Raw genomic sequence first — 25,824 nt, forward strand, 5'->3', positions numbered from 1 at the left:
TATCATTTACAGTAGGGGGTACATTATCCCTTATAATACAGTACATGAGTGATACTTAGAGTTCCCTGTATAACTCAGCCTGCAGCCTTGTGTCTTCATATGGTCACAGAACAACCCCGTCAGTAACTTCTAATATCCTTATCATTTACAGTAGGGGGTACATTATCCCTTATAATACATGAGTGATACTCAGAGTTCCCTGTATAACTCAGCCTGCAGCCTTGTGCCTTTATATGGCCATAGAACCCCTCAGTGACTTCTAATATCCTTATCATTTACAGTAGGGGGTACATGATCTCTTATTATACATGAGTAATTTTCAGAGTACCCTGTTTCCAGTTGAAAAGATAATTTACAAATAGAACAAACTGTGTCTGATGTTGCACTTGGTACTGCAGCGCAGCTTATCTTATAAGAAGCAGTTTCTGGCTGTATCTGCTGCTGCACAAGTCTGTATGTCAGATAACAGAAAACCATTATGTTCTGCTGAACCCTGCAGCTAAGATGCAAGTCAATCACATTTTGTAAACAAGGGAAAAGTGTAAGGAAGGAAACCTAATTCTGTAATAGGTTGAAACGAAAAAGGTCCCTTATGTCGCACTCTTGTAAATTTCTTCTTAATGAAATATAATAATCATTAATTAATTAAATGGAGTAAATGGATTTAAATTAATTGAGGTTTTTAATTTCATCACACAATATATATAAAATCATGTACAAAATTCATTTATCATCCATTAATTTATAGCATTAAATTCATATTATTAGTTTGTATATAAATTTTTATTTCATCTTGATTATCGTAGCAGTAACATAAAGCATAAAAAGTTCTATATTAAAAATAGACTAATTGCGTAATAGAACTGAAATGGTTTTCATTTTGTAGGAAGCAGGAAAGGGCCATAAAAACATCTGTAACAGGTTTAGAACACTTGTGATTCTGCACCTCCAGCAAATCTGCAAGTTGACTGTGACATATTTCTCTACATGGCCGATATACAGCAGATCTGCAGGGGAAATATTAAATGTACATACCAGCTAAGGAACAGATCAGCTTGCTGGGAAACACGCAGCACAGCAGAGGCAGCAGCAGCACGAGCACAGAGAGGAGTGGGAGGGGGCGGAGCCAAAGCGGGAGATAGGCTGGAGGAGCAGTCCTAAACCCAGCCGGATCTATCAGGAGCAGCCGACTTACACAAGATGTTAGGGGGCGCCTTCTTGCCGACCCTAACATCTTGCCGCCCTAGGCCTGGGCCTAGGGGGCCTTTCCCTAAATCCGGGCCTTTCCCTAAATCCGGGCCTTTCCCTAAATCCGGGTTTGCAACTCAATGGAAGGGGTCCACTGTGCTAGGGGAAGGAATGGCTAAGAGGTTGGAGGAGTGCTTAAACTAGGCAAGGGGGGGGCGGGTGAGATAAAGAATTATGGGGAAGCTAGGGTAGACGGGGCAGGGGGGTTAGTAAGGGGTCATGGGGGAGGAGTGAGGAGGCATATAGTTTACCAGTTATGGAGGTCCCTCTGTTACAAGGAAAACAGAATAATGCTAACTTAACATATAATTCTCCACTAAGTAATGCAAGTTTCAAAAGTAAAAGTAGTAACCTCCGCTGTATTCTGGCAAATGCACAGAGTGTGTCAGGTAAAATAATTAATTGCATGCATTGCATGATATAATTGGTATCACTGAGACCTGGTGGGATGAAACATGTGACTGGACTGTGAATTTAAATGGTTACACCCTTTTTAGGAGGGACAGAGGGATACAAAAAGGGTGGAGGAGTGTGTTTGTATGTAAAGCCTGAATTAAAGCCATGCACTAAAGAAATAACCATAGCTGGCACTGGTGAGGGTGTAGAATCACTCTGGGTAGAGATTTTGACTGAGCAAAAGGTTACAAAGAGAATTATCATTGGTATATGCTATAAACCACCTCATATAAGTGTCGAGTATGAAGCCGAGCTACTCTTGCAGATACAAGCGGCTTCACAGCTGGGTCAAGTTGTTGCTATGGGTGACTTCAATTATCCAGAAATTGACTGGGGTAATGGGGTTGCTAAGACAGAAAAAGCTAGTAGGTTTGTAAATATGCTGAATGACAACATTTTATTCCAGCTCGTTCAAGAACCTACTAGGAATAACTCACTTTTGGACCTTGTAATAACTAATAATACTGAACTCATCTCTAATAGTGATGGGTGAATTTATTCGCCAGGCGCGAATTTGCGGCGAATTTGCGCGATTTGCCGCCAGCTAATAAATTCGGGAAACGCCCGCGAAAACTCGAGGAAAAAATTCGCCGGCGTCAAAAAAATTTTTCCTAAAAAACGGACGCCAGCGTCAAAAATGGGCGACGGCGTCAAAAACGAGACGCTGGCGCCGTTTTGCGAATTTTTCGCCGTTTTGCGAATTTCGTGCGAAATTCGCTAATTTTTCGGCGAAGTGAAACGACGCAAATTCGCCCATCACTAATCTCTAACATTTGTGTTGGTGAGCATTTAGGGAATAGTGATCATAACATGGTCTCCTTTGAGATCCTATTGCAGAAGCAATTCTATAAGGAAGTAACTTAAACACTAAATGTCATTACGTGCAAACATTGACAGTATAAGGGCATCTCTGCAACATATTAAGTGGGAAATGCTTTTCACAGCATTAAGCACGGAACAAAAATGGGAAGTCTTTAAAATACTGCTTAATAAATATACATGTCAGTATAGTCCCCTTGTAAGCAAGGAACAACGTTGCAAAGCAAAACCTTTTTGGTTCAATAGAAGTGTTAGTGTTGAGGTGGGTAAGAAAAGACATGCTTTTAAGGCTTTCAAGTTAGCTATGACAGCCGAATCATTTATAAGGTACAAGGAGGCCAATACATCATGCAAAGAAGCTATAATGCAAGCTAAAATTGATATTGCAGCAAGCAGTAAAAGGATATTGCAGCAAGCAGTAAAAAGAATCCAAAATTATTTTTTAAATATGTTAATAGTAAAAAAATCAAGCAGGAAGGGGTGGGACCTTTAGTTTCAGAGGGGGGTCAGCTGATTGATGAAAACAGAATAAAAACGCAGATTCTAAATTCATATTTTCGTCTGTCTACACAAATGAGGAAGCAGTTATTGAAGGTTTCCTTCTTAATAGTCCTAATTCTAGTAATATAACTAATGATGCATGGTTCACACATGAGGAAGTTCAAAAGAGACTAGAACATGTTAAGATATCAGATGGTATTCATCCCAGGGTACTTAGTGAGCTTAGCTCTGTGATTGCAAAACCTCTTTACTTAATACTATGAGTTTGTGCCAGCATGGTTTTATGCGTAATAGATCTTGCCAGGCTAACTTAATTTCTTTTTATTAGAAATGGCATTGAAAGTAATGTTTCTATTTTTGCAGATGATACTAAATTGTGCAGAACTATAGGTTCCATGCAGGATGCTGCCACTTTGCAGAGTGATTTGTCTAAGTTGGGAAACTGGGCAGCAAACTGGAAAATGAGGTTCAATGTTGATAAATGCAAGGTTATGCAATTTGGCAAAAATAATATAAATGCAAGTTATACACTAAATGGCAGTGTATTGGGAGTTTCCTTAAATGAGAAGGATCTAGGGTTTTTGTAGATAACCTCTTTAAGTGCTTCTTAGATTCATTTAGTCAAGAATAGTTGAAATTTGTCCACAAATACATTAGTTAGATCAAAGAAAAAAGTCATAGTCATTTTTTTTGTCAGCAATGAGCAGTAGGAAAAAAGCAATAACCCCAAATGTACATTGCTTTTTTAGTGTGTTCAGTGTCGGACTGGCCCACAGGGATACCAGGAAAACTCCCGGTGGGCCCAGGTGTCAGTGGGCCCTTCTGTTTCAAAACATTTGGCCTATTTCATGGCCATTTCCTATTTCTAAGAGACTAAATAGATAGAATAATAGATTATACCATGTAAAGAAAAGAGACTGGCAGAATAGAGGTTGCATGAGGAGAGGAATTATAATAGTACTAAGAGTGGGCCCCTGATCTAAGGTCTTTTGGTAGGCCCCTGGTCTAAGATTATTGGGTGGGCCCCTGGTTTCCCAGTCCAACACTGGGTGTGTTTCTACTATGACAACCTTTAAAGGCAGAGGTTATTAGAAAATATAAAAGAACAAGGATACTAATAAAATATGGATCATTACCATTCCACTTCACTAGTTGGCAATAAGGGCTGCTTCCTTAGAGTCCCTGTCCAAATCAAACAGATCAAAAATCTCTAGGTCTTTTTATTTACAGATGAAAATGGAGTAAGGATTTGCATATTGATTGTCTATGAGCTATTAATTAGTGGGATTGTCTAATCACTGAAGAATCATTGGACACATAATAATGATAAATGTAATCTCTCACATTCAAGGAGGATGACATATATATACAGGTATGGGATCTGTTATCCAGAATGCTCAGGACGTGGGGCTTTCCGGATAATGGATCTTTCCGTAATTTGGATCTTTATACCTTAAGTCTACTAGAAAATCATGTAAACATTAAATAAACCCAATTGGCTGGTTTTGCTTCCAATAAGGATTCATGATATCTCAGTTTGGATCAAGTACAAGCTACTGTTTTATTATTACAGAGGAAAAATAAATACTTTTTAAAAATGTGGATTATTTGGATAAAGTATGTAAGACAACTAGTGATGGGCGAATTAGTCTCGGCGCCTGTGTCAATTCGCGGGTCTCAAATAAAAAAAACATTGGTGGTCAGGGGTTTAAAATAAAAAATATCATTGTTCTTCTCCCTCCTCAGCAGGCGGTGTTCTTCCTTCTTCTCCGGTGACGGCAGCTTCTTTGGCGGCTATGGCTCCCTTCAACGGCTTCAGCTCTCTTCTGTGGATTCAGCTCTCTTTGGCGGATTTGGTTGTTCTTTCGGATTCGGTTGCTTCATTAGCTGCTCAAGTGCAGAATGGCCCAATACCATTTCAAATTCAAATCCACTGGGATCGGGACAACTGTCCCCTCATGCCCCCCTGATGCCAGCCCTGTACAGTATTAATAGTGAAAGTATGCCCCAGCACTCTCTTCAGTGTGTAAGCAGGAATCTCAGTACTCGCTCCTTAGGAGACGCTGTCTCGTCCCCCGGTAATATACAAAATAGGAATGAATGAATCAGCACTCTAATAATGCAAAGAGTGTATTGAATAGTTAATAGTTAGTATGAGGTGGATGTTGGCTGGTGTAATGCACAATTTGGTTCCTATCCGTTGGTTTAGTGTACAATGAAGTACAGATCTGGCCATCCAGGCCTTTATATACCATCCCCCATACTAGACAATCTGTATAGCTACGGGGACACTATACTTGTATTTCCAAATTTGCAATTTATGTACTGACATGTCCGTGTGGTCTCATCTATATAGGTGAGACCACACAGATGGTAAAGTCACACATTTCTCAGCATCGTTTGAGCATAAATCTAGGCAATACTACATTACCTGTATCAAAACACTTTATAGATAAGGGACACACTGCAGATCAATTAAAATTTATGATATTGCAAACAATACCTCCACTAAAAAGAGGGGGTGATAGAGAACTGAAATTAAAGAGAAGTTTGGTGGATTAATAAACTCAAATCTGTACATCCATTAGGTTTAAACAAGGATTACGACCTCTTTTTGTATTTATGAATGGACATATGTTAATTAATTGGAAATAATTGTGATGCAAGTTATGAGGTCATTTCCTTTTCATTGCCTTAAATATGTTTCACCTGTGCAATGCTGTTATTCATTTGGCTTGATAAAGGGCAAATAGTTTCTCCGAAATGTCTCTATGTGATGTACTAACTTTTTAATACACTTTTTGCATTATTCGAGTGCTGCTTCATTCATTCATTATATATATACATGCCTATACCGACCTTTGATACGCACACAAATATAGAAAATCAGTGATGAGCAGGGATATTCCGTATTATATCATTTGCAAATATGTTCATAAAACTGCTGCAAAAGGTTGGCGCAAAATAACGTCCAATATATGACACAGCTCCATTCAGAAGTAAATTAAAAAGCCTTTATTTGGCACATGGCTGAAGATCTGCATCAATACAACGTTTCGGGCAACGCTGTATTATTGTTGCAGATCTTAAGCCATGTGCCAAATAAAGACTTTTTACTTTACTTCTGAACAGAGCTGTGACATATATTGGATTTGGATTGACTCGGTCGTCTAGTGGACCACTGGACGCATGCACCGTCGTATAATAAGAGGTGGACATTGGTGTGTGGAGTGCTGACTAAAAAACTGCAAAATAACATGTCAACACACATGGGGGAAATGCAATAAAATTTGCAAAGAGAACAAATTTCAACACTAATAAGAATAAAAATGTGCATGTTGCAATGTAATATTCTTCATTAGGCTTTTATTCCATTGTGAATCGTAATTGTGCATTGCAAACTTTTAAGACGTACTTCAAAGTGGCGGAAACTTTTGAAGCAAACTGTTTCAGTAAGAAGTTTTTACTACATACAGTGCACACTAGGGGTTTGCAAAATGTTCGCAAAGACAACATTTTTCGCAATGAGACCATTTATTCCCATTGCAAATGATTTTTACGTTAGCAACCAATATTACATTGCCCCATTAGACTCCAATTAATTGTTGCTAAAAAAGAAGTTGCCACAAAAAATACACGCCTATAGTAGTAAAAAGTCGCCATAGAGAAATACACATAGGTTATTTACAGTATCTAAATTATAAAAGTCATGAAAACTACGCCGAACAAATCCGCACAGATTTATTTCAACTTAGTAATGAATAAAATTTTCTGAAAATTACTTGTGCGGGAATAAACTTGACAAAAAAATCGTGGAAAAATCTAAATATTGCAACTTATTCGATTTGGCGCCTGAATAGCCGAATACTGTGACTTTTTTCAGATTTGGCGCCTGAATACCACAACTTTTTCAGAAACCCAGCGCAGATCAGGATTTCTTTGGAACATCTCCCATTGACTGCTACATGAACTCGGCACGTCTGAGTTGGAATACTTTTTTATTCGGACTTTTAACACCATCAGGGTTTAATAAATCATGAAAAATTCGATAAAACTGTGTTTTTCCACTTTAAAAAGCCAATGAGAAAAAAATTGGACTTCAATAGACTTCAATGTATTTGCTCCGAAAAGGCTGCCGCAAATAAAAGTCGCCGCTGAAGAAGTCACAGGGAAAAAACACCCATTGACTTCAATGCCTTTTGTGAATTTTCACAGTTTTTGTAAAATGTTAAAAGATATACACCAATATCTATACTAAAAAGGCATTCTGAAAATGAGGGAAGAGCCACTATGGAGCTGAATGTAATTACAGAGCATATAATACTGAATTATGAGAGAACTTTGCCATATCAACAAGAAGTAATTGCACAAATTATAAACAATAAACATGATAAATATAAAGGAAGGCACGGGTGATCTAGAAATCAAATGATGGTGCCTTCCTGGGCAGGGTTGTATTTAGATCCAGTGCCACCCTAGGCACCGGACCTCGAGGAGCAAACTGAGCATGCTCAAGCCCTAGCCCTGGAGGTTTATGCTAAAAACAGGAAGTCTGATACAGAAGCCCATGTGTACACAACAGAAGGTAAGAAAAGCTGTGTTTCTTTTGACAGAGGACTCAGAGCAGCATTGCAGTTTACTGGTGTATTTATGTAAACCTTTCTGATAAAGCTTACTTCATTTTAGCCTTTCCTTCTCCTTTAAGGCAAAGGCCACATAGGGCCAAAATAAGCCTGTTGAAATCCGCAGGCCAATTTCAGCCCTACTGCAAGCAGTATCTTTTAGCAGATTTCAGTGCGAAATGTGAAGTCTCAAATTTCTTCACCGAAATCCACCAAGTGTGTTTGCATGGATTTAAGCAGTCTGATTTCAGCCCTGTATGGCATAGCCTAAAGCAGTATCAAAAAGTGTAAATTGTGTACAAACCAAAGCCATTATCTTAGGCTTTATTAAAAGAAAAAACAATTTTTTCAAAGAAATCAAAAGTGGCAATGGAAAAAAGGAGACAAAAAGGAAAAAAAAAGGAAAAAGTATACCTCAGTCATATAACCATAGTGGTATATCCCAATATCACAATGTGAAGTTCATCAGTACAAGATGTGCTCAGAGGCTGCCCATTAACTACAAGAAGCCACAATAAATGTATTATCATTTGGCAAAGAAACAATCTTATATTAGCTGCAGTGTACTGTTCTTGAATCATGAATAAAGGAGGCTGCATCATTAAGAGCTCTCAAAGCTAAACCAGACATCAGTTTGCTTTACAGGAAGAGGCACATTTATCAAAGGTTGAATTTCAAATTTTTTAAAAAATCCTCCAAACTCCCAAATTCGACCAATCAAAATGTATTGAAAAAATAAAAGAAATATTAATTAAATCAACCCGAAATCTCAAATCGAATTTGAATTCTCCGTAAACAACTTGAATGTCAGGAAGGCTGCAAACAACTCCAAATTGATCCCTGGACCGCAAACAGAAATTCAGCAGGTTTTAGGTGGCGAATAGTTGAATTCTAATTCTTAAAGAGCCAGAGTATGATAAATCTCAAAAATCTAATTAGTTTTTAAAAAAAACAAAAAAAAAAACTTGAATCTAATTTGAATAACTCCCTAGTTGAATTTGACAGTTTGGACCATAAAAAATTTGAAAATTCAAATTTTCAATTCGACACTTGATAAATCTGCCACAAAATGTTATGTTGACATAGTTAAGTAAATCTTCCGGTAAACCTTTGGTCTGGCGCATGAAAACAAGCATTAACCCCTGCATTATCAGAACAACACTGGATAACCAAGCCCTCTATATGTGACAGCTAAACAATCTGTATGTAACTAGTGATGAGCTAATTTTTTTGCTACTTATGGATTTGCGGTGAAATTCTGCATTTTGCCATCAACTGATTCGCGAAACTGTGAAACAATTTGCCAAGAAAAAACATCTTAACATCAAGAGTTCTAGAAGGATAAAGCATGTCTCAAACTCTACTGTGTGAGTGCTCTAGTTTGTTATGTAGCATGTGTCTATTTCTAGGTATAGAAAGCAAATAAAATTAGCTGCATGATCTGTCTGCAATCGTTTTCTAGGATTTGGGGTGGAGGCACTAGATGCATGGGGGTTTTACTGTGAGTTATTATATTCTGAATCAACTTAAGCTTTTTCCTACATTTAGGAAGTTACTTCCATTATACAAAAATACAAAAGAGGGTAGATTCCTATTTTTGAAAAAGTAAGGTGGGCTTGCAGGCATTCTCCCAGAACATAATTTCTTCTACTATGAAGAGCGAGAAGAGTAAAGGGAAATTCCCAGTTAATTTGCATAGATAGAAGTCAAGATCACAAGACTGTTGAGCTAAATCTTGGTAGATTTAAATTATATATCTAGTTTCACATTCTTGATCTTCCTTGCAAGGTGTAGTATCTACTCTTCATTTGAAAACCTACAGAAGCTCATAAAATATCTAGAGGGTTTCCTCAGATGACACTTTAGATCAGGGATCCCCAACCTTTTGAAGCCGTGAGCAATATTCAGAAGTAAAAGGAGTTGGGGAGCAACACTAGCATGAAAAATGTTCTTGAGTGCCAAATAAGTGCTGTGATTGGCCATTTGGAAGCTCCATGTGGATTGTCAACCTCATTGAGGCTCTGTTTGGCAGTACTCTTGGTTTTTATACAACCAAAACTTGCCTCCAAGCTGTATTTCAAAAATAATCACCTGCTTTAAGGCCACTGGGAGCAACAGCCAAGGGGTTGGAGAGCAACATGTCGCTCACGAGCTACTGGTTGGGGATCACTGCTTTAGATCATGTGTGTTGTGGCATTTGGTCAATGGTCTGATTAAACAGGCCATTGAGAATCTACCTTAGTACCACTTAGACATCTTCAGGAATGCTGAATTTGTGGGGATAACTACAGTAAGTTGGCTTCTTTTTTCTGCATCCTCCAGTGAGCAGCTCAAGGTGTAGATATGGTGTGCCTTGTGCTTGCTTTGTAAATGACATTGGGGGTCATTTATAAAGTTCGCGCAGTGCAAAATAGTTCGCAACGGGGGCTTTGCGCTAGATTTCACTTGTACTTAAAGCTAATTGCGGCGCCTTGCTCTTATTCGCAGTTTTGCGATCTGTATTTTGTTTTGCGCGATAGTTGGAAATGTTCGCAGTCCGCACGCTAATTTGCGAGTGTGCACCTTTACTGACCGTATATTGCGAGGTCGCTCTTACATATGCGCGTTGCGCATAACGTGGGTTTTGGACTGTTTCGCTGCGACACTAAAGTAGTAGCGTAATTCAAGCTCTGAATAGCGATGTGTGAATGCGCAAGCGCGCTTTGCGACTTTCATTATTTTACAAGTTCTATTGCTATCAACGTTGTGTTTTTTATTTTGTATGTAGTTCTTACAGTTTCCATTTTTACATGTGTGTGTTAGTTGATGTTTTAATTGTTATAATTATGATAATAATTGATCTATTTTGCATATTCCAGTATAGGATCCCCTATCTGGAAACCCAATATCCAGAAAGATCTGAATGACAGAATGGCTCCCATAGAGGGTCATTTTATCCAAATAATCCACATTTTTAACAAAGATTTCCTTTTTCTGTGTCATAATAGTACCTTGCACTTCATCCCAACTAACATATAATTAACCCTTATTGGAAGCAAAACCAGTCTAGTATGGGTCAATTGGCTTTATTTAAAGTTTACCTGAATTTGTAGTAGACTTGTATGAAGATCCAAATTATGGAAATATCCGTTTTCCGGAAATCCCCAGGTCCCGAGCTTTCTGGATAACTGGTCTTATACCTGTACTTTACTAATTACATTACACAAGTATGTTTAGTGCTCCTTCACCAGCTACAAATACATAGTACATGACATATATGTTTTAGATCAGAGATCAGCAACTTAGTTAAACATGTGACCTACTTTTATTTGTGATAAAATATTGCAAATGATTCCAACCTATAAATAACTAATTTTAGTGATGCAATTGTATGCTAAAAGTGACTATTGCAACTCCCTCAGCAGTTTGTTTGCCTACTGTTTTGCATTAGTAGTTTTTATGCATTCTACATTAAACTGCAAGTGTTGAATACAGAATTATGTATTTTTAGCGTGTAAACAAGTAACCACATTTTGCTGGTGACGCACTGGAGTACACTGCCTTACAGGTTGTTGCTTTGCACTTCACCACCATTGTGAAAAATTTGCTTGCCTTTTTTAACTTGCATTAATACATGGAAAACACAAGTAAAATAATCGCCTTTTTGGATGAGATCCCAGAATACTCAGCAATTGGACAAATAATCATATTTGAAACAAGTTTAATTACTTTAATGAAGACATAGCCTTAAATCCATATGCGTTAATTTCCTTTGAGGAGAACACAGCACCCAATTAAACATCTTTGGCCTCCTAACAACAATTTTAAATGCTAACAAACACCCAGAACAAACCCTACTAGGCTTTTGATCCACAGCCAGTGTATGGCACACTCAGGAAACATAGGGCTGGCCAAGTTTGGCATACTCAGGAAGCATAGGGAAGCCATACTACGTTAGGAGACAGGGATAGCTATCATGACCACTGTACTACATACAGTTGACACAGTGCTGGTGCCCTTTCAGCAGATTGCATGAGCGTGAGCAGGTGAACAATGTAGTCATTTTAAATCTGGGTCACAGGTGTCAACAATACAGGGCTTGAACAATAGAGGTGTCACTATTGTGAACAATGCAGGGGGAATTACATGTGTGAAAAAAGATACTACATTACAGACAGTAGTGTGCAATTGAGGTTTAAACAATGCTGGGGCCAGTTTTAACAGTTAAAAAAAATTGTCTATAATCTGTTGACGTACTAGCACACCTTCAGGAGTATCTTCAGGATGGAACTGATCTATGTCTTCCACTTGACTGAGATCCTCTAAACCGTCAATATTCTCATTATGTACAAGGGCAAAATTATGTAATATACAGCAGCAAAAGATGATTAGACACACTTTTTCAGGCCGATAAAACAGTGCACCGCCAGTTTTGTCAAGACAACGGAATCTGCTTTTTAAAATCCCAAATGTTCTCTCTATTATGCATCTTGTTGTTTTGTGGCTTTTATTAAAGCGTTGTTCTGCTTGCGTCTCTGCATTTAACAGTGGTGTTATAAGCCATGGTTTTATTTGATAACCATTGTCCCCTTAAGGAAGAAAAAAATTCATAATTAACAATAGAAAGCAAAATGTAATCAATCATGAATAATGTTTGTACACAATTTGGGCAAATATATAATGTTGTAATGGCATGTTGTTTTCTTTAATGTTTAATGTGGTCATAGCATAAAATGTATTTTGTGTTGTATATGAAAGTTATATAATAATATTAAAAAATAAATACATACATATAATTAAAAAAGTGTAACAATAATAATTTTTAAATAAAAATAACTTATTTAAATGTTGTATTATGGTGAACACAAATAAATGCCTTAAACTGTATCTTACCAAGTAACCATCCTTCTTGTGCTTCTCCTTGACAAAGTCTGTCGTGTAAGTGTGAGTTTCTAAATATGAAAGAATCATGGCTTGAACCTGGATATTTGGCAACTACATCAAGAATTTTGGTATGTGCATCACAAACCACCTAGGAGAAAGATTTACAACATATGAGTACAACTTTGAACATGGAAGAAAACAACCACATTTACTTCTAAAATACTGTACCTGCACATTAACAGAGTGAAAGCCTTTCCGATTATAATATAGTCTTTCTTTATCAGAAGGTGGTATCAATGCAATGTGTGTGCAGTCTATAGCCCCAATAACATTTGGCATATGAGCCATTGCATAAAAGTCTTCCTTAATTCGACATAAGTTATTGGTGCTCATGTTGTAGTGAAGAAGCTGTGGTGCCAAACTAGTTATCCCTGCTAATACTTGGTTTAAAATTTTGGAAAAAGTAGGCTGGCTACAACCTGATACTGCAGAGACAGTTGTCTGGAATGATCCAGAGGCCAGAAAATGTAAAGTAGCTAAAAGCTTCCCAATTCCAGAAATTGCATGGTTGCGTTTCGTTTGTGGATCTAAGTATGGTTTCAACTTTGAATGTAAATCTAGAATGGCAGCTCTTCCAAACCGGTAGCGTAGTTTGATTTCCTCATTTGTTAAGTTGTCCAAAATGGTTCTTTTGTTAAATAGTCTGGGTCTGCGAATCACATTTTGTTCCTTTTCCTCATTAGAATGTTGCTGAAAAGCTAATAAAATCTGCAGCTGTGGAGTGAGTGACATTTCGCTGTGCGTGAAAGTTCAGGAAAAAATATTCGCACAAATAAAATAGTTTGTCACCGTGCGAGTGCGCATGCGCACAGGTTATTGAAGAGGTTAAAATAAAACCCCTGCGCATGCGCAGAGTAGTTTGCGAAACATAGGCGGTCTTTACTTTGCAACTAAGTATTCGCAGTATATTTGAGCAGATTTGCAAGCCATCAAATAATTATTATACAAACAAATCCCATATGTCTCAGTAGGCACATATATAAATGACCGTTCTGTAATTAATTTTATTACAAACACAACGGCTTAGGTATCTTAGATTCGCAATGCGAACACAACCGTTCCATTGCGCAGTTATTTTCGCAATGACGTATTTCCGGTTCCTTCATTTCCGCTTGTTACAACATATGCGTAGAGGCAACATGGCGGATGCATTAGACAGAGCTATTCGCTTCTCCCATGCTGAAGTGATGTTTATGCTGAAACATCTTGCTCAGTTTAAATATAAAAGCACAGAAGGGGATTCCAGTGTCAAGACACGTCGCAAAAAAGAAATCATGGAAAAAGTATCCAAGCTAATGTATGCAAAATTTGGAATACAAAGAACAGTGCTCCAACTTCAGAAAAGGCTGTCTGATGTTAAAAGACGTGGATTTCCAGTGTATGATGAATACATTAACATTATTTTCCAAGGTAAGTAATATTAATATTCAAAATGTAAATACTAATGCTCGGTTGAAATGAAAATATGTTCCACAAATACGTAGAATATATTCTAAGTAGTGTTTTATAAACTATTTGGGGAAAAAATTTAGAAGTATCATTTCAGTTTTGCTTTTTAGCTAAAGTCAAGTAAATTGCATATTATGTGATGCATGTTATTTTTTTGGGGGGGGGAATGATTGATAACTATGGTTCTATTATATCATAAAACGCAATAATGTTATTATGTATCAATTTACTCATGAAGTAGCATAACAATATTATAGATGGCACTATATACACTTACGTTTATACTATTAGGGAAGTATAGTGCAACATTTCCAACGTATGAAACTACAAGGAGTATATATTGTTATAAATATTTTTAAAAACACACAGTATATATATTAAATGAGGACAGGCATCTCTGGTTAAATGATAAATTAATTACCAACAACAGTTACACAACGGCGTTTATTTTTTTGAAAATTTTTTATTTTATCTAAACGCAACTGTAAAATGTACACATTTACAATGTGATAAACTGACTCGTTAATTAAATTTATTTGTCCCAAACAGGAAAATGTTATAAAAAACGACCTCTTAAAAAACAAGTCTCAACTACTGACCGTCAAAGTCTAAATTCTGAAGGTAGGTGAAATTTTGGACGATAGTAACAATTTTATTCTTATGTGTTATGCTTTTATTGGGATATATATTGTTTAGTGCAAGATTCTCCCTTCAATGAAGTGGAGATTGGTCTGGAGAAAAAATAAAAAGCAAAAAAAAAAACACTTCTTTTTATACTAATGTATTGAAAACAAAAGTCTCCAAAAAAACTTCTGTTTAAAGGGATACTGTCATGGGAATTTTTTTTTTTTCAAAATGAATCTGTTAATAGTGCAGCTCCAGCAGAATTCTGCACTGGAATCCATTTCTCAAAAGAGCAAACAGATTTTTTTATATTCAATTTTGAAATCTGACATGGGGCTAGACATTTTGTCAATTTCCCAGCTGCCCCATGTCATGTGACTTGTGCTCTGATAAACTTCAATCACTCTTTACGGCTGTACTACAAGTTGGAGTGATATCACCCCCCTCCCATTTCCCCCCCAGCAGCCAAACAAAAGAACAATGGGAAGGTAACCAGATAACAGCTCCCTAACACAAGATAACAGCTGCCTGGTAGATCTAAGAACAACACTCATTAGTAAAATCCCATGTCTCACTGAGACACATTCAGTTACATTGAGAAGGAAAAACAGCAGCCTGCCAGAAAGCATTTCTCTCCTGAAGTGCAGGCACAAGTCACATGACATGGGGCAGCAGGGAAATTGACAAAATGTCTAGCCCCATGTCAGATTTCAAAATTGAATATAAAAATATCTGTTTGCTCTTTTGAGAAATGGATTCCAGTGCAGAACTCTGCTATAGTAGCACTATTAACTGATGCGTTTTGAAAAAAAACATGTTTTCCCATGACAGTATCCCTTTAACGTAAGTTTAAATCACATGAGCCATCAAGCAGTGCCATTGATTGTGGGACAAATATTCACATAGGATATAACCAATGCCAAGCAATACAATTTTTACTTAAAATTTATAAACAACAGTTGGCGGTCTTTTTTAGAAAGGTCAGGCCCCTGGATAGATGAGTTATTGCCACGGCTGTTTCATTGAGCCTTAATATTAAATATCTAAGGGAATATTGACCTTAAACATTCTGCATATGTTTTTGGTATATTTAAAATTTTAGATTTAAGAGGTCGAAGTTCATGTGTGTATTGTATGTAGCTACATTTAGGATATCATATCTATTTTACTTTGTGAAGAACTGTGTCTTCATTTTGTGCTTCTGCAACAGCACCCACTTGAACTGCAATCAGTCATTAAACTTTAAATAGTAAAATAAATTAAAATGTAAATGTTTAAAAAAAAAAGTGTTGTATTAAAAATATTCTAACAATAATTATTTTTATTGCCGAATAGACAAGTCTGATGCACCTTCTACCTCATCTTCTCAAGCAAAAGCTGGAGAACTACTTAATTCCATTAAGGTGATGAAGCGTAAATCTCGTACATCATCGAGACACAGAAATTTGGTTGTGCAAAAATGTCATCGTTCAACATGTGTAATGTACCTTAATAAGATTCAAAAGCTTATCTGTGCCATGGGTAAATACTGGCATCATCTGAAAAGGTTGCATTAAGGCATAACATGGCACGTTTTAAATTGAAAAGGTTTATTTTCTATATTGTCATCATAATGTCTATGCTAATTTGTACAACTAAAAAATTTCTTTGTATGTAAATTGTTTAATATGTATCTGAACATTTAGAAAGTACAGCACTATTTGCACTATTGATACATTATTATTAATATTTGTTAATGGTTTTATATTATATGTAAGTTGAACTAGTAATTGTACTTTAAAATCTCACCATTTGTGCCTTTCCCCATCCACATGTTGATTTATCATGAAGGTTTTGTAGCTAGGTTGAACGACATAAACATTTGCAAACAAGCTCAAATGTTCAGTGCAGCTATTGTACACAGACTAGGGAAGGGTGTAGTTGTCATTCTGTTAATCGTGGTAAAACCACAGCCTGCGGACATCACAGCAAATATGTGTGACAAGGGCCTTCAAAAAACAGTTCAATGTGAAAATACAAACTGTAAATTGATTGTCTGTGCAAAAAAAAAAATGTATCTATTATGTTTAGTAAGCTAAAAAAATATGTATAAAGGCTGGAGTGAATGAATATCTTACATAAAAGCCTGAAGACTACTTCCTGCTTTTCAGCTCTATAACTTGAAGGGGGTCACGTGGGACATAAATGTTCAGTGAGTTTGCAATTAATCCCTAGCACGCTGCTCAAATTCATAAGCAACACTTATGACCCATGTGCCCCACCTCAAGTATTTGATTCGTTAATTCCTGGTGACCAGGTTAACCTTTTACTTCTAACCAAGAGAGCTGAAAAGCAGGAAGTAGTGTTCTACCTATTATGTTTCACATCCAGTTACTGCAGACTTTATACATTACATTTTTACTTCTGCACAGCCAATTTATTTACCTAGTTTTTAGTTTGACACTGAACAATTCGTTTCAGTTAATTTTCTTATAGCGAGCATTCAAGTGACAGTGTTGCACATAATGTTTTATTTTTTCTTGAAAAAATACATTGCATAGATTGCAACCTTGCCTGTATTTTTTTTTTATTTTACAACAAATACACATGTTAAAGCAATAGGTGACTAGTGAAAACTGATAAAAACAACAACCAACAAAGTGCAATAGGGTAAGTAACCTTCTCTATATATAATTGAAAATAGACTTGAAACCATTAGAATTTGTGTAGAAAAACGTAATTTGGAATAATCTTTATAATGTCTTCCACAGCCTACACTCATAGCACTTAATATTTCTTAGGTAAAGAAAATTACTATTTAGTTACATAAATATAAATTTTTTTTTACCATGCACTTTTAATTATGAGTATTTTAACAGTGGAAATCAATGGGCTATTTTTTTAGAAGGTATACCATAATACCACAAGCAAACACATACTTCAGCATGTGTGTTTAATATATAACGTTGATAATTCTTTCAATTGTTGCCATTACACTTTGAATATTCTATCATGTGCATATTAATGACTACATAATTGTTTCTATTGCTTTGTTTACACATTTTACAATTAATGTGGATTTAACTGATTACTTGCTTGCTATGTATTAAAATAAATACTTTGTTCAAAATGGGAATTGTGTTGTTTTCTATACTTATCATGAATTATTGTTTGCAAAACTGATATAGATATTTGACGTCACATTTAAAAGTTGGAGTTTACTAACGAGTATATTGATATTTTGAGACCTAAAATTTCAAATCACCCTTCACTCTATTTTATTCCTTAATTCTTGGCATAACAAACATATTACCACAAAACGCACAGCAATTGTTGATAATAATTACAATCACACTTTTTTTAAACAAAGTAACATTTATTTGAAAATGTAGTTCAAAAATAAATGGTGATTTTAGAAAGTAACAAAAAATGGTCAGATTGTTTTTTTTTTCATACCCATGCAAGAAAATCAAGAATGGCCTATCTTATTTCTGTAAATTAGCTAGAAGATACATTTTTAAAAAGTATTTGTTTTCAACAAACAAATAAAAATGTGTAACCATTTATACAAGTTTGATAATAAAATTGGTTAGACATAAAGTAATTTAACCAAAAAAACATCATGTTTTCAACCAGTTTATATTTACTTTGGTAATTACTATTTCTAAAGTAAACTTGATTTGAATAAAACAAAGCTTGTTATTTTGGACACATACAACTAAACTAAATATATAGAACAAAATAGTCCATTTGAGTGTTTACTGGGGTACAACTGTGTATTTTTACATGTTGTTATTAATAAGGAGGGGATATACTTGAAGGACCTTTGTCTATTAAGAAGGCCTGTACACTATTGGACTAAATATAAATACTTTATTTTGTAATTTTTTTCTTTTTTCTACTAGAGCAATCAAGTAATTCTTTTTTTCCTTTTACTTGATGGAGTGATCGTCTTAAAGGCTTATTCTTATCCAAAAATAGTACATCAACATCAGGCACATTGTCAACAGACAACTTTGTAGTAGTCATGTTCTCGTTTGTAACAACATTACTTGATTGAACATTAGTTTCTGCAATTACAGGACACAAAAAAGGATCCTTTTGTAAATCGATACTATCGTCTGCAAGACTGCTAATAGAGCCCTCTTCATTCTCCACAGCAAGCACCAAATGTCGTTCCATTTTTAAAAAATCAAAAAAAGCACTCTCTATTCTACAGACACTCTCTGAAAATTTTTTTAAAATACAATTTTGATCAAGAATTGCCTTAGTTTGTTCTCTCATAAGAGTTAGCATTTCCTCCTGCTTTTCACCGATTTTTTCCTGAATTTTTGAAGTTTCCAGGCACATTTCAAACATTTTTTTCCCCATGGCAGCCTTAGTATCTTTGCTGACTTCTTTTATTGGCAACGCTGTGTTGCTTCTGTTTATTTCTTCTTCACTTTCACAAATTTCAATGGTGTCTTTATGTGGCAAAACATTGTCTACAACAGCTGACAAAGATTAAAGGAACAAAGTTAGTTTTGATAATCTAGTTGATAAGGTAAGTATGTTGTTTACAAAAACAAACACATTTCCTTTATTTACTTATTACAGGTTTTTGTGCAAAAAATAAACGTGGGTAAGTAGCAGTAACAATATGCACACATGACTTCTACCCATTGAATGGCAGGTGCCTATTTCCTGTCATACAATATACATTTTGAATGATGGCCAAATAAGCTGTATCACTGCAGGCAGAGGTGAACATGTTTTTGCCTACACCTGACATTATGGTCACAAACTTCCATGGACTTAAAAAGAGTTTTACTGAAAAACGATTTACTAATCTCTACTGATATTTACAAAATAATTCCACTCATAGGCTCGTTAATTTGTTTATATATATTATAAACAATATTTACCATATGTAGCAACTGACTTGGGATCACTACTATCCAAAATTGAATCACCCTTCACTAAAATGTCCGGGATTGTTTCTTGAACCTAGTAGACATACAAAAAATTATTTATAATGATTGTATAAATGATTGTATAAATGAAGACTTAAAGTGTTATTTGGTCTACCTTTACCACAATATTACAGAAATCAGAAGTTAGTAGACTGGTGCTTTCATTTAATGTATAAGAAATCAACACAAGGAAAAGTAATTTCAATTATAAATATTAGTTTTAAAATATTAATAATTCTATGTCAACATAGATGATATCTATGATATTGATAATGGGTTGAGTGCAGAGGACCTCTTGTAGTTGACTATATGTATTTTGTGGTCACACCCTCATTGCACCCCCGCCTAATGGTTTTAAAAAATAGTGGTGAGCACAACTTTCCCTTGTTTGTTATAGTTATACATGAGCAGTGACCAGCTCCATGTTGTAGCTCCCACCCCTCCCAGCTATAGTCAGGTGATCCCACTGGTGTCTAATAAAAGGGCAGCCAAGTTTGGGAGTTTTACTTTGAAAGCAGCTAGTAAGTTGCAGGTAAAACTTAGTCCCTTTGTAAAATGTATAATTAAGCAATTGAATTCTTAATGAATCAGATGAAAATTAAGCGTAGGACTGGCCAGATATGGGATGACTTTGACGTAGTTGGCCAGCTTAAATATATTGCAATATATGGACAAACAATCCCTGTGTTGTTTAAAGGGTAAGGCATTTTTTAGTAGCAGTATGCACAAAATGTCTCTGTCTTAAATATATTGATAATGGGTTGAGTGCAGAGGACCTCTTGTAGTTGACTATATGTATTTTGTGGTCACACCCTCATTGCACCCCCGCCTAATGGTTTTAAAAAATAGTGGTGAGCACAACTTTCCCTTGTTTGTTAATATAAACCTAAATATACTTTTTTTATTTTACATACATACATTTTTATGGTACACCCAAACTGGCAATGTGTTCAGCCAAGTACAACATGAATAGCCGTTGATTTACTAAAACAGGCCATATTTTGACCTCATTGTAATTGTGTTTCCTGCGGCTACTTAGAATTCCCACTATAAATGTTTTTATCTTTCAATGGCCAAAATATTATGACAAACATTATAGTTTACCATTTAGATTGATCTTTTAAAACATGTACAGACAAATTATGGCAAAATATTATTTTATTTCATTATCCCAGAAATACTAAAACCAGACATTACTTGGCTCTCAAATTGACTGAGTTGTTTACTTTCTCCATCACCTCCTCCAGTTTTTCGCCTGCTCTTTTCTAATACACTTAATTTGTCCTTTGTGCGCCTAATACAAAACAGACATAGATATTATTAACTGGCTGGTTCTCTCTGCAAGTTCATTTTTAACATTTATAGTATTTACAGACCTACAAGAAAACATAATATTAGTAAAGAATCACATTGTAGACTAGAAATGGAGAATATTGGTTGCTTTACATACCGTCTAATATCTAGCCATCGTTTCTTGAGATGGACTACTGTTCTCTGGCCAACTCCTACTGCACAAACTTTATTTTTAATTCCTTCCCAGATTTGGTTTTTCCTTTGAGTCGATATTTTCCCAGATATAGACCCGTACAGCAATTCATAGTTTTCTGTAATCTAAAAAAAGGAGTTAGTTTTATACAACCCCAATTTAAATTGAAACAAGGAAACTAATAAACATGAAATATGTATAATCATGTATAAATGTTACAGTAATTTATTAGCTTTAATATAAACTTTAACCGCAGCATAGTATATTTTACTATCATATTGTAAAACAAACTGTTTGAACTGCAAGGGTTTAGCATTTCATCACTGATGTTAAACAAAGGAGGGCATGTAGAAGGTATGTGTGTTAGTCAAAATTACAATTAAACGCAATAAGGGTTTTGTGCTGGTATCCCTTATATTGACTAATTAGAGGCAGCACCCTTAAAATAAATTTTTTAATATCAAATTTGTGTACACCTCAAAGGTAAAAACCATTGAGGTGGAAAAATAACAGAAACATTATATATAGTGTAGTACTTATGAGTAAAATGTCAACAAATACACTAAAAGATGTAAGAGCCAATGTCACAACAAAATTTTTTGTTGCATGCCACCTTATTACATATGTTTTTTGTTGAATACAACCCCTATAAACAAAGGGTATAAAAAAAATTAGGTATTGCACCCATGGTGTCTAGTTGTAGTTCCACAAAAGGCCACTATCTGATTACTTTGTGAGTTTACCAAGTGATAATAATTACAGGAAGTAAGTTAAAGTAAGCGTTTAAGATTGGTAGTTGTCCTGCTTCCCTTATAATTATTTTGTATACTTAATATGTAAAATTCAGCAACATGTGTGAAAGCATTTAAACAGTTGAAAAAAATCCCTTTAAAAACATTGCAGCGCATCCATCTGTTAATCCGAGTCAGTTTGCATCTCTGCAATGTTCATAAAGGGATTTGAAAATAGAAATGTTTTGGAGTGTCATTTTTACAATTTCTTAAAACTCTTAAAACGCTTCCACACATGTTGCTTAATTTTACACACTAAGGATACAAATATATTATGCTAATTAGAACTTTATACTAATATATAAAAGAACAAACCTTCAAAACAAGTTGACTCCACAACCGCAATTATTTTATGTTTTAAACGTCTACTCTTGTAGACCAACTGTTAAATATGTAAGTGTTCCTTGGCCTAGAGTAACTACATAATTCTTGCATCTGCAAAGCATCACTAGAATTATGCTGCAGTTGTGCTATAACTTACCTCTCTTATTAAGACTTCTAGTTCATTATTGGTAAATTTTGCCATTCTTTTTCTATTTTTCTGTTTTCGAAAACCGTCATCCATTTCACATTGTTCGTCATTATCAGATGTTTCATTTTCTGACAGGACCTTAGAACAGGACTTCGATGTAACCTTCTTAAATGCTTCATGAGTACCTTTAGAGCATGAAGGCACCACATTTTTGTCTAATTCGACACTCTCCATATTAATATTACTTTGTACAGGCTGATCATTTGGGACAACAGCATGTGCATTTGCCCTAAGTACAGGTAACAATAATAACAGTTGTTTCCATTCAGATTCAGTCATGGACACCTGTTCTTCAGCCATAGCCATTTTGTGTTAAACGGCAGCGAATTCGCTTAAAATATTTCGCGCCATAAATAATCACATGACTCGTAATGCGAATTACGTCATCACGTAATATGCGAATTGCATATTGAATTTTCGCGGCTGTTTCTAAAACAAAAATTTGTTGAAATAAACAACTGACCCATTTCCACCAAGACACACATTAAAAGAATGTAAATTAGTCTATAAGAAAAACAAATATTGCCAACAAACATTTAAATGTGCATCTTTTAATTGAGTTTTAATGCGCATTTGTAGAACATGCGCTCGCTATTTGCGACTGGATCTTATGTCAACGCTAAAAATCACAAAAAACGCGCATTTTCTGTAAGATACAGTAGGTCGAAGAACTGAGGTACTATCCACTATGCACTATGCACTACCTTTGGTTATTTAACCTATTGTGTTCATGTCCAAACTTTTGGTATTGCTTTAACACAAGACATAGGGAATAGGCCATACCTACTTAGGTGCCTCTGAGAGGACAAAGTGTCAGTTTACTCTCATTGCACACCATTTTGGAATTAACACTTGTGCGATATTTCAAGATCCAGCATACAAGGTGTTGGTTTGTCCGATGTTTTTCCCACAATGGGAGCCACCTAATTTCTTTCACTATAGACACCCTCCTGCTCCCCACCCCAACTCATACTACTATTAGAGGGCATATAGGCTGATGTAATGATCTAGGTGGGACCAGTATTCTCATTACTCAGATATACTGCAATCCTTACAACCGTGAAACCAGGTCGGGATACATCATAATTTTAAGTGTTTTTATATTTTATTAATTCCCTCTTTTGATTTTAAATGAACTATTAAATGTTATGTTTTATTGAGCGATTCCTTCTTCTACAGACTAGTGGAATGCAAACTGTTGTTTACGTAATTAGCACTCCTTACACTATTGCACTTTATTAACTCTTAATTGTTCATCACAAGATATAATAATGACAACACATCAAAGTGTGGACACAATGAATTTATTTTGAATGAATTTATTTGCACTCATCCCAAAAATTTTTTTAAGGCATTAATTATTCCTTTCATGGTTTCCAAGTTACACACACAATCTAATTATATTTATTAACAAGGCTGTGCGTCCTCGTTAGCTATTCTGGTTCTATGTTATGAATTTGTACCAGAAAGAAAGGAACTGCAGATCCTTTCTTTCTGGTATAAATTCATAACATAGAACCAGACCTATGACCATGGACTGATAACAAAAAGAGGAAGGCTACATGAAGATACCAACTGCACTACCTATAGCCCAATTCTGACACTACTATGCCCCTTTTGTCTTGTCTTTACTCACTCCTGCTATATGGAAATCATCAAAGAATTACATTGCTGCTGACTGGATAGTCTATTACTTACTGAAACCCTTTACAAGGTTCTGAACCTAACCTAGTGACTGGACACCCTGCTTGCAGCAGGATAATGCTACTTTGCAGTGGCAGCAGACCTGACTCTACTAGTTACTCAAGCAATGATATAAACTGGGGAGCCTAGAACCTTGATCTGAGAGTAAACATAGATTTTAAAAAGATAGCTGGGGCTCATTTATGTAGATTAACCCATAAGAACTGTTTTTGTTTTTTTTTTTTGCCTGCTATGGGTTAATGAAAGCATACATGTATGTTAATCTTTTTTCTTCATTTGCAGATTGATAATTATAACCAAATGAAATATTGCAATGATGAATGGAATAAAGTTATTTGGAATATTGCTATTCGCTCTGTCTGTTGGCTTTGTCTACAAAACCACCAGAAAACAATTGAGTTTTGAACATTTCCCTGCCTTTTTTTCAAAGCCTTTAATCAATAACAATACTAATACCAATACAAATAGTAATACCAATACCAATACTCATACCAATACCAATACCAATGCTAATATCAATACCAATGTTAATACCAATACCAATGCCAGTATGAATCCAGAGGAAATTCTAAGAGACGGAAATGGAGTTATATTTTTGGAGACTACTGACAGAATGGAGCCCCCTTCTCTAGTGCTGTGTGCTATTGAGTCTGCGGCCCGTGTGTACCCTGATAGACCAGTGGTTTTCTTCATGAAAGGATTAACAGACATTAACTCAGAAGAGGATGAGAAACGAGCAAAGGAAAGATTTCCATCTTTGTCTGCTTTTAAGAATGTCTACATCTTCCCACTCAGAATGGAGGAATTATTTAAAGACACGCCACTTTTGGAATGGTATCTAAAGGTATGTATACAAATGTATGAAGTTAAAATTATTAAGGGCACATTTTGCATACTGTGTAAAGCAAAATGATATCCTTTTTATAAGAAAGATGTATATTCACTCTAATTTAAATAATTATATTTATTAGTACCTTTGGGGGCACATTCCAAGAGCTCTATCATCTGTTCAGTACTTGACACTCACATAATATAATGCTATAGTTAAAGACAATTTCTTTTTAAATATTTTAGTCCCCTTTGACCTTTATTAAAAGTACAAGGTAGTTAATACAGCTATGGGGCCTGTTATTCAGAATGCTCAGAACCTGGGGTTTTCCAGATCTTTCCATAATTTGGAACTTCATACTATGGGGCAAATTAACTTACCCTATATTGCGCTAGCGACGGCTTTGCTGACATCGCAACACTTCGCCAGGCATAGATTCGCCAGGACAACGCTAATTCCCAAAAATCTAAAGTCCAGGGCGCCAAACGCTTGCGAAGTTGCGCTATTGTTACTGCGGCAAGCAAAGCAAAGTTACACTAGCATTGGCTAATTTGCATACAGCGGGACGTTAAATGGACGTATATGTTGCAGCCAATACATTACACAAGCCCGGGAACCTTAATAAAAGAAAATAAAGTTGTGATATTGCCCTACACATGAGCCCAGTGTATAGTTTATGTGCCATATGTTAGGAAATGTAGGGGGAAGCCGGGTACCCCCCAAAAAAAACCGATCTTTTGCAGCCTATCACCCTGTAAAAAGTAAAAGACCAAGTCCTATCTACTCTATTGCACTTCGCCTGGTCTGAGCTGGTGAAGGCAAGTCTGGCAAGAGAGGTAATGTTCAGTCATATCTCAATGATATTTTTTATAGTGTAACTAAAATAAATAGTATGTTAATAGTATGTTA

The 25,824-nt window shown here is 35.7% G+C and overlaps 3 protein-coding genes across 5 annotated transcripts in view; 1 reads left to right on the forward strand and 2 right to left on the reverse strand.

The window, feature by feature from the left end:
- LOC108717148 (alpha-1,4-N-acetylglucosaminyltransferase) overlaps positions 1–25,824 on the forward strand; it is a 35,871-nt gene that overhangs the window by 6,193 nt on the left and 3,854 nt on the right. For 2 of the 3 annotated variants that reach the window (XM_041563498.1, XM_018263966.2), the window contains exon 2: positions 24,369–24,930. In XM_041563498.1, the coding sequence (XP_041419432.1) occupies positions 24,400–24,930 (531 nt within the window). In that variant the 5' untranslated portion in view covers positions 24,369–24,399. Of the gene's footprint in view, positions 1–7,583; positions 7,610–24,368; positions 24,931–25,824 lie in introns of those variants that run through there. The other variant, XM_041563499.1, reaches the window with a different exon arrangement.
- Positions 11,850–13,301, reverse strand: LOC121393945 (putative nuclease HARBI1). The gene is made up of 3 exons (XM_041563799.1): positions 12,738–13,301; positions 12,519–12,657; positions 11,850–12,214 (listed from the first exon to the last, which is right to left on the reverse strand). The coding sequence occupies exons 1-3, from the start codon at positions 13,299–13,301 to the stop codon at positions 11,850–11,852; spliced, it is 1,068 nt and encodes a 355-aa protein (XP_041419733.1).
- On the reverse strand, positions 18,329–23,152 carry LOC121393831 (myb/SANT-like DNA-binding domain-containing protein 4). Its single transcript, XM_041563497.1, has 5 exons — positions 22,332–23,152; positions 21,024–21,184; positions 20,771–20,867; positions 19,526–19,607; positions 18,329–19,114 (listed from the first exon to the last, which is right to left on the reverse strand). Exons 1-5 carry the CDS (start codon positions 22,686–22,688, stop codon positions 18,495–18,497), a joined length of 1,317 nt encoding a protein of 438 aa, XP_041419431.1. The 5' UTR covers positions 22,689–23,152; the 3' UTR covers positions 18,329–18,494.

The sequence above is a fragment of the Xenopus laevis genome, chromosome 5L (assembly GCF_017654675.1).
Source record: "Xenopus laevis strain J_2021 chromosome 5L, Xenopus_laevis_v10.1, whole genome shotgun sequence".
Taxonomy (NCBI): domain Eukaryota; kingdom Metazoa; phylum Chordata; class Amphibia; order Anura; family Pipidae; genus Xenopus; species Xenopus laevis.

Excerpts from the sequence above, each read along its gene's own strand:
- LOC121393831 (XM_041563497.1), bottom strand. The coding sequence starts at position 22,688 with ATGGCTATGGCTGAAGAACAGGTGTCCATGACTGAATCTGAATGGAAA. Across the intron at positions 20,868-21,023 it reads CGATGGCTAGATATTAGACG|GCGCACAAAGGACAAATTAA; the intron begins GTATGTAAAGCA and ends GTTTTGTATTAG. Across the intron at positions 19,608-20,770 it reads TCAGTCAATTTGAGAGCCAA|GTTCAAGAAACAATCCCGGA; the intron begins GTAATGTCTGGT and ends TATGTCTACTAG.
- LOC121393945 (XM_041563799.1), bottom strand. The coding sequence starts at position 13,301 with ATGTCACTCACTCCACAGCTGCAGATTTTATTAGCTTTTCAGCAACAT. Across the intron at positions 12,658-12,737 it reads TTCACTCTGTTAATGTGCAG|GTGGTTTGTGATGCACATAC; the intron begins GTACAGTATTTT and ends TCTTTCTCCTAG. Across the intron at positions 12,215-12,518 it reads ACAAGAAGGATGGTTACTTG|GGGACAATGGTTATCAAATA; the intron begins GTAAGATACAGT and ends TTCTTCCTTAAG.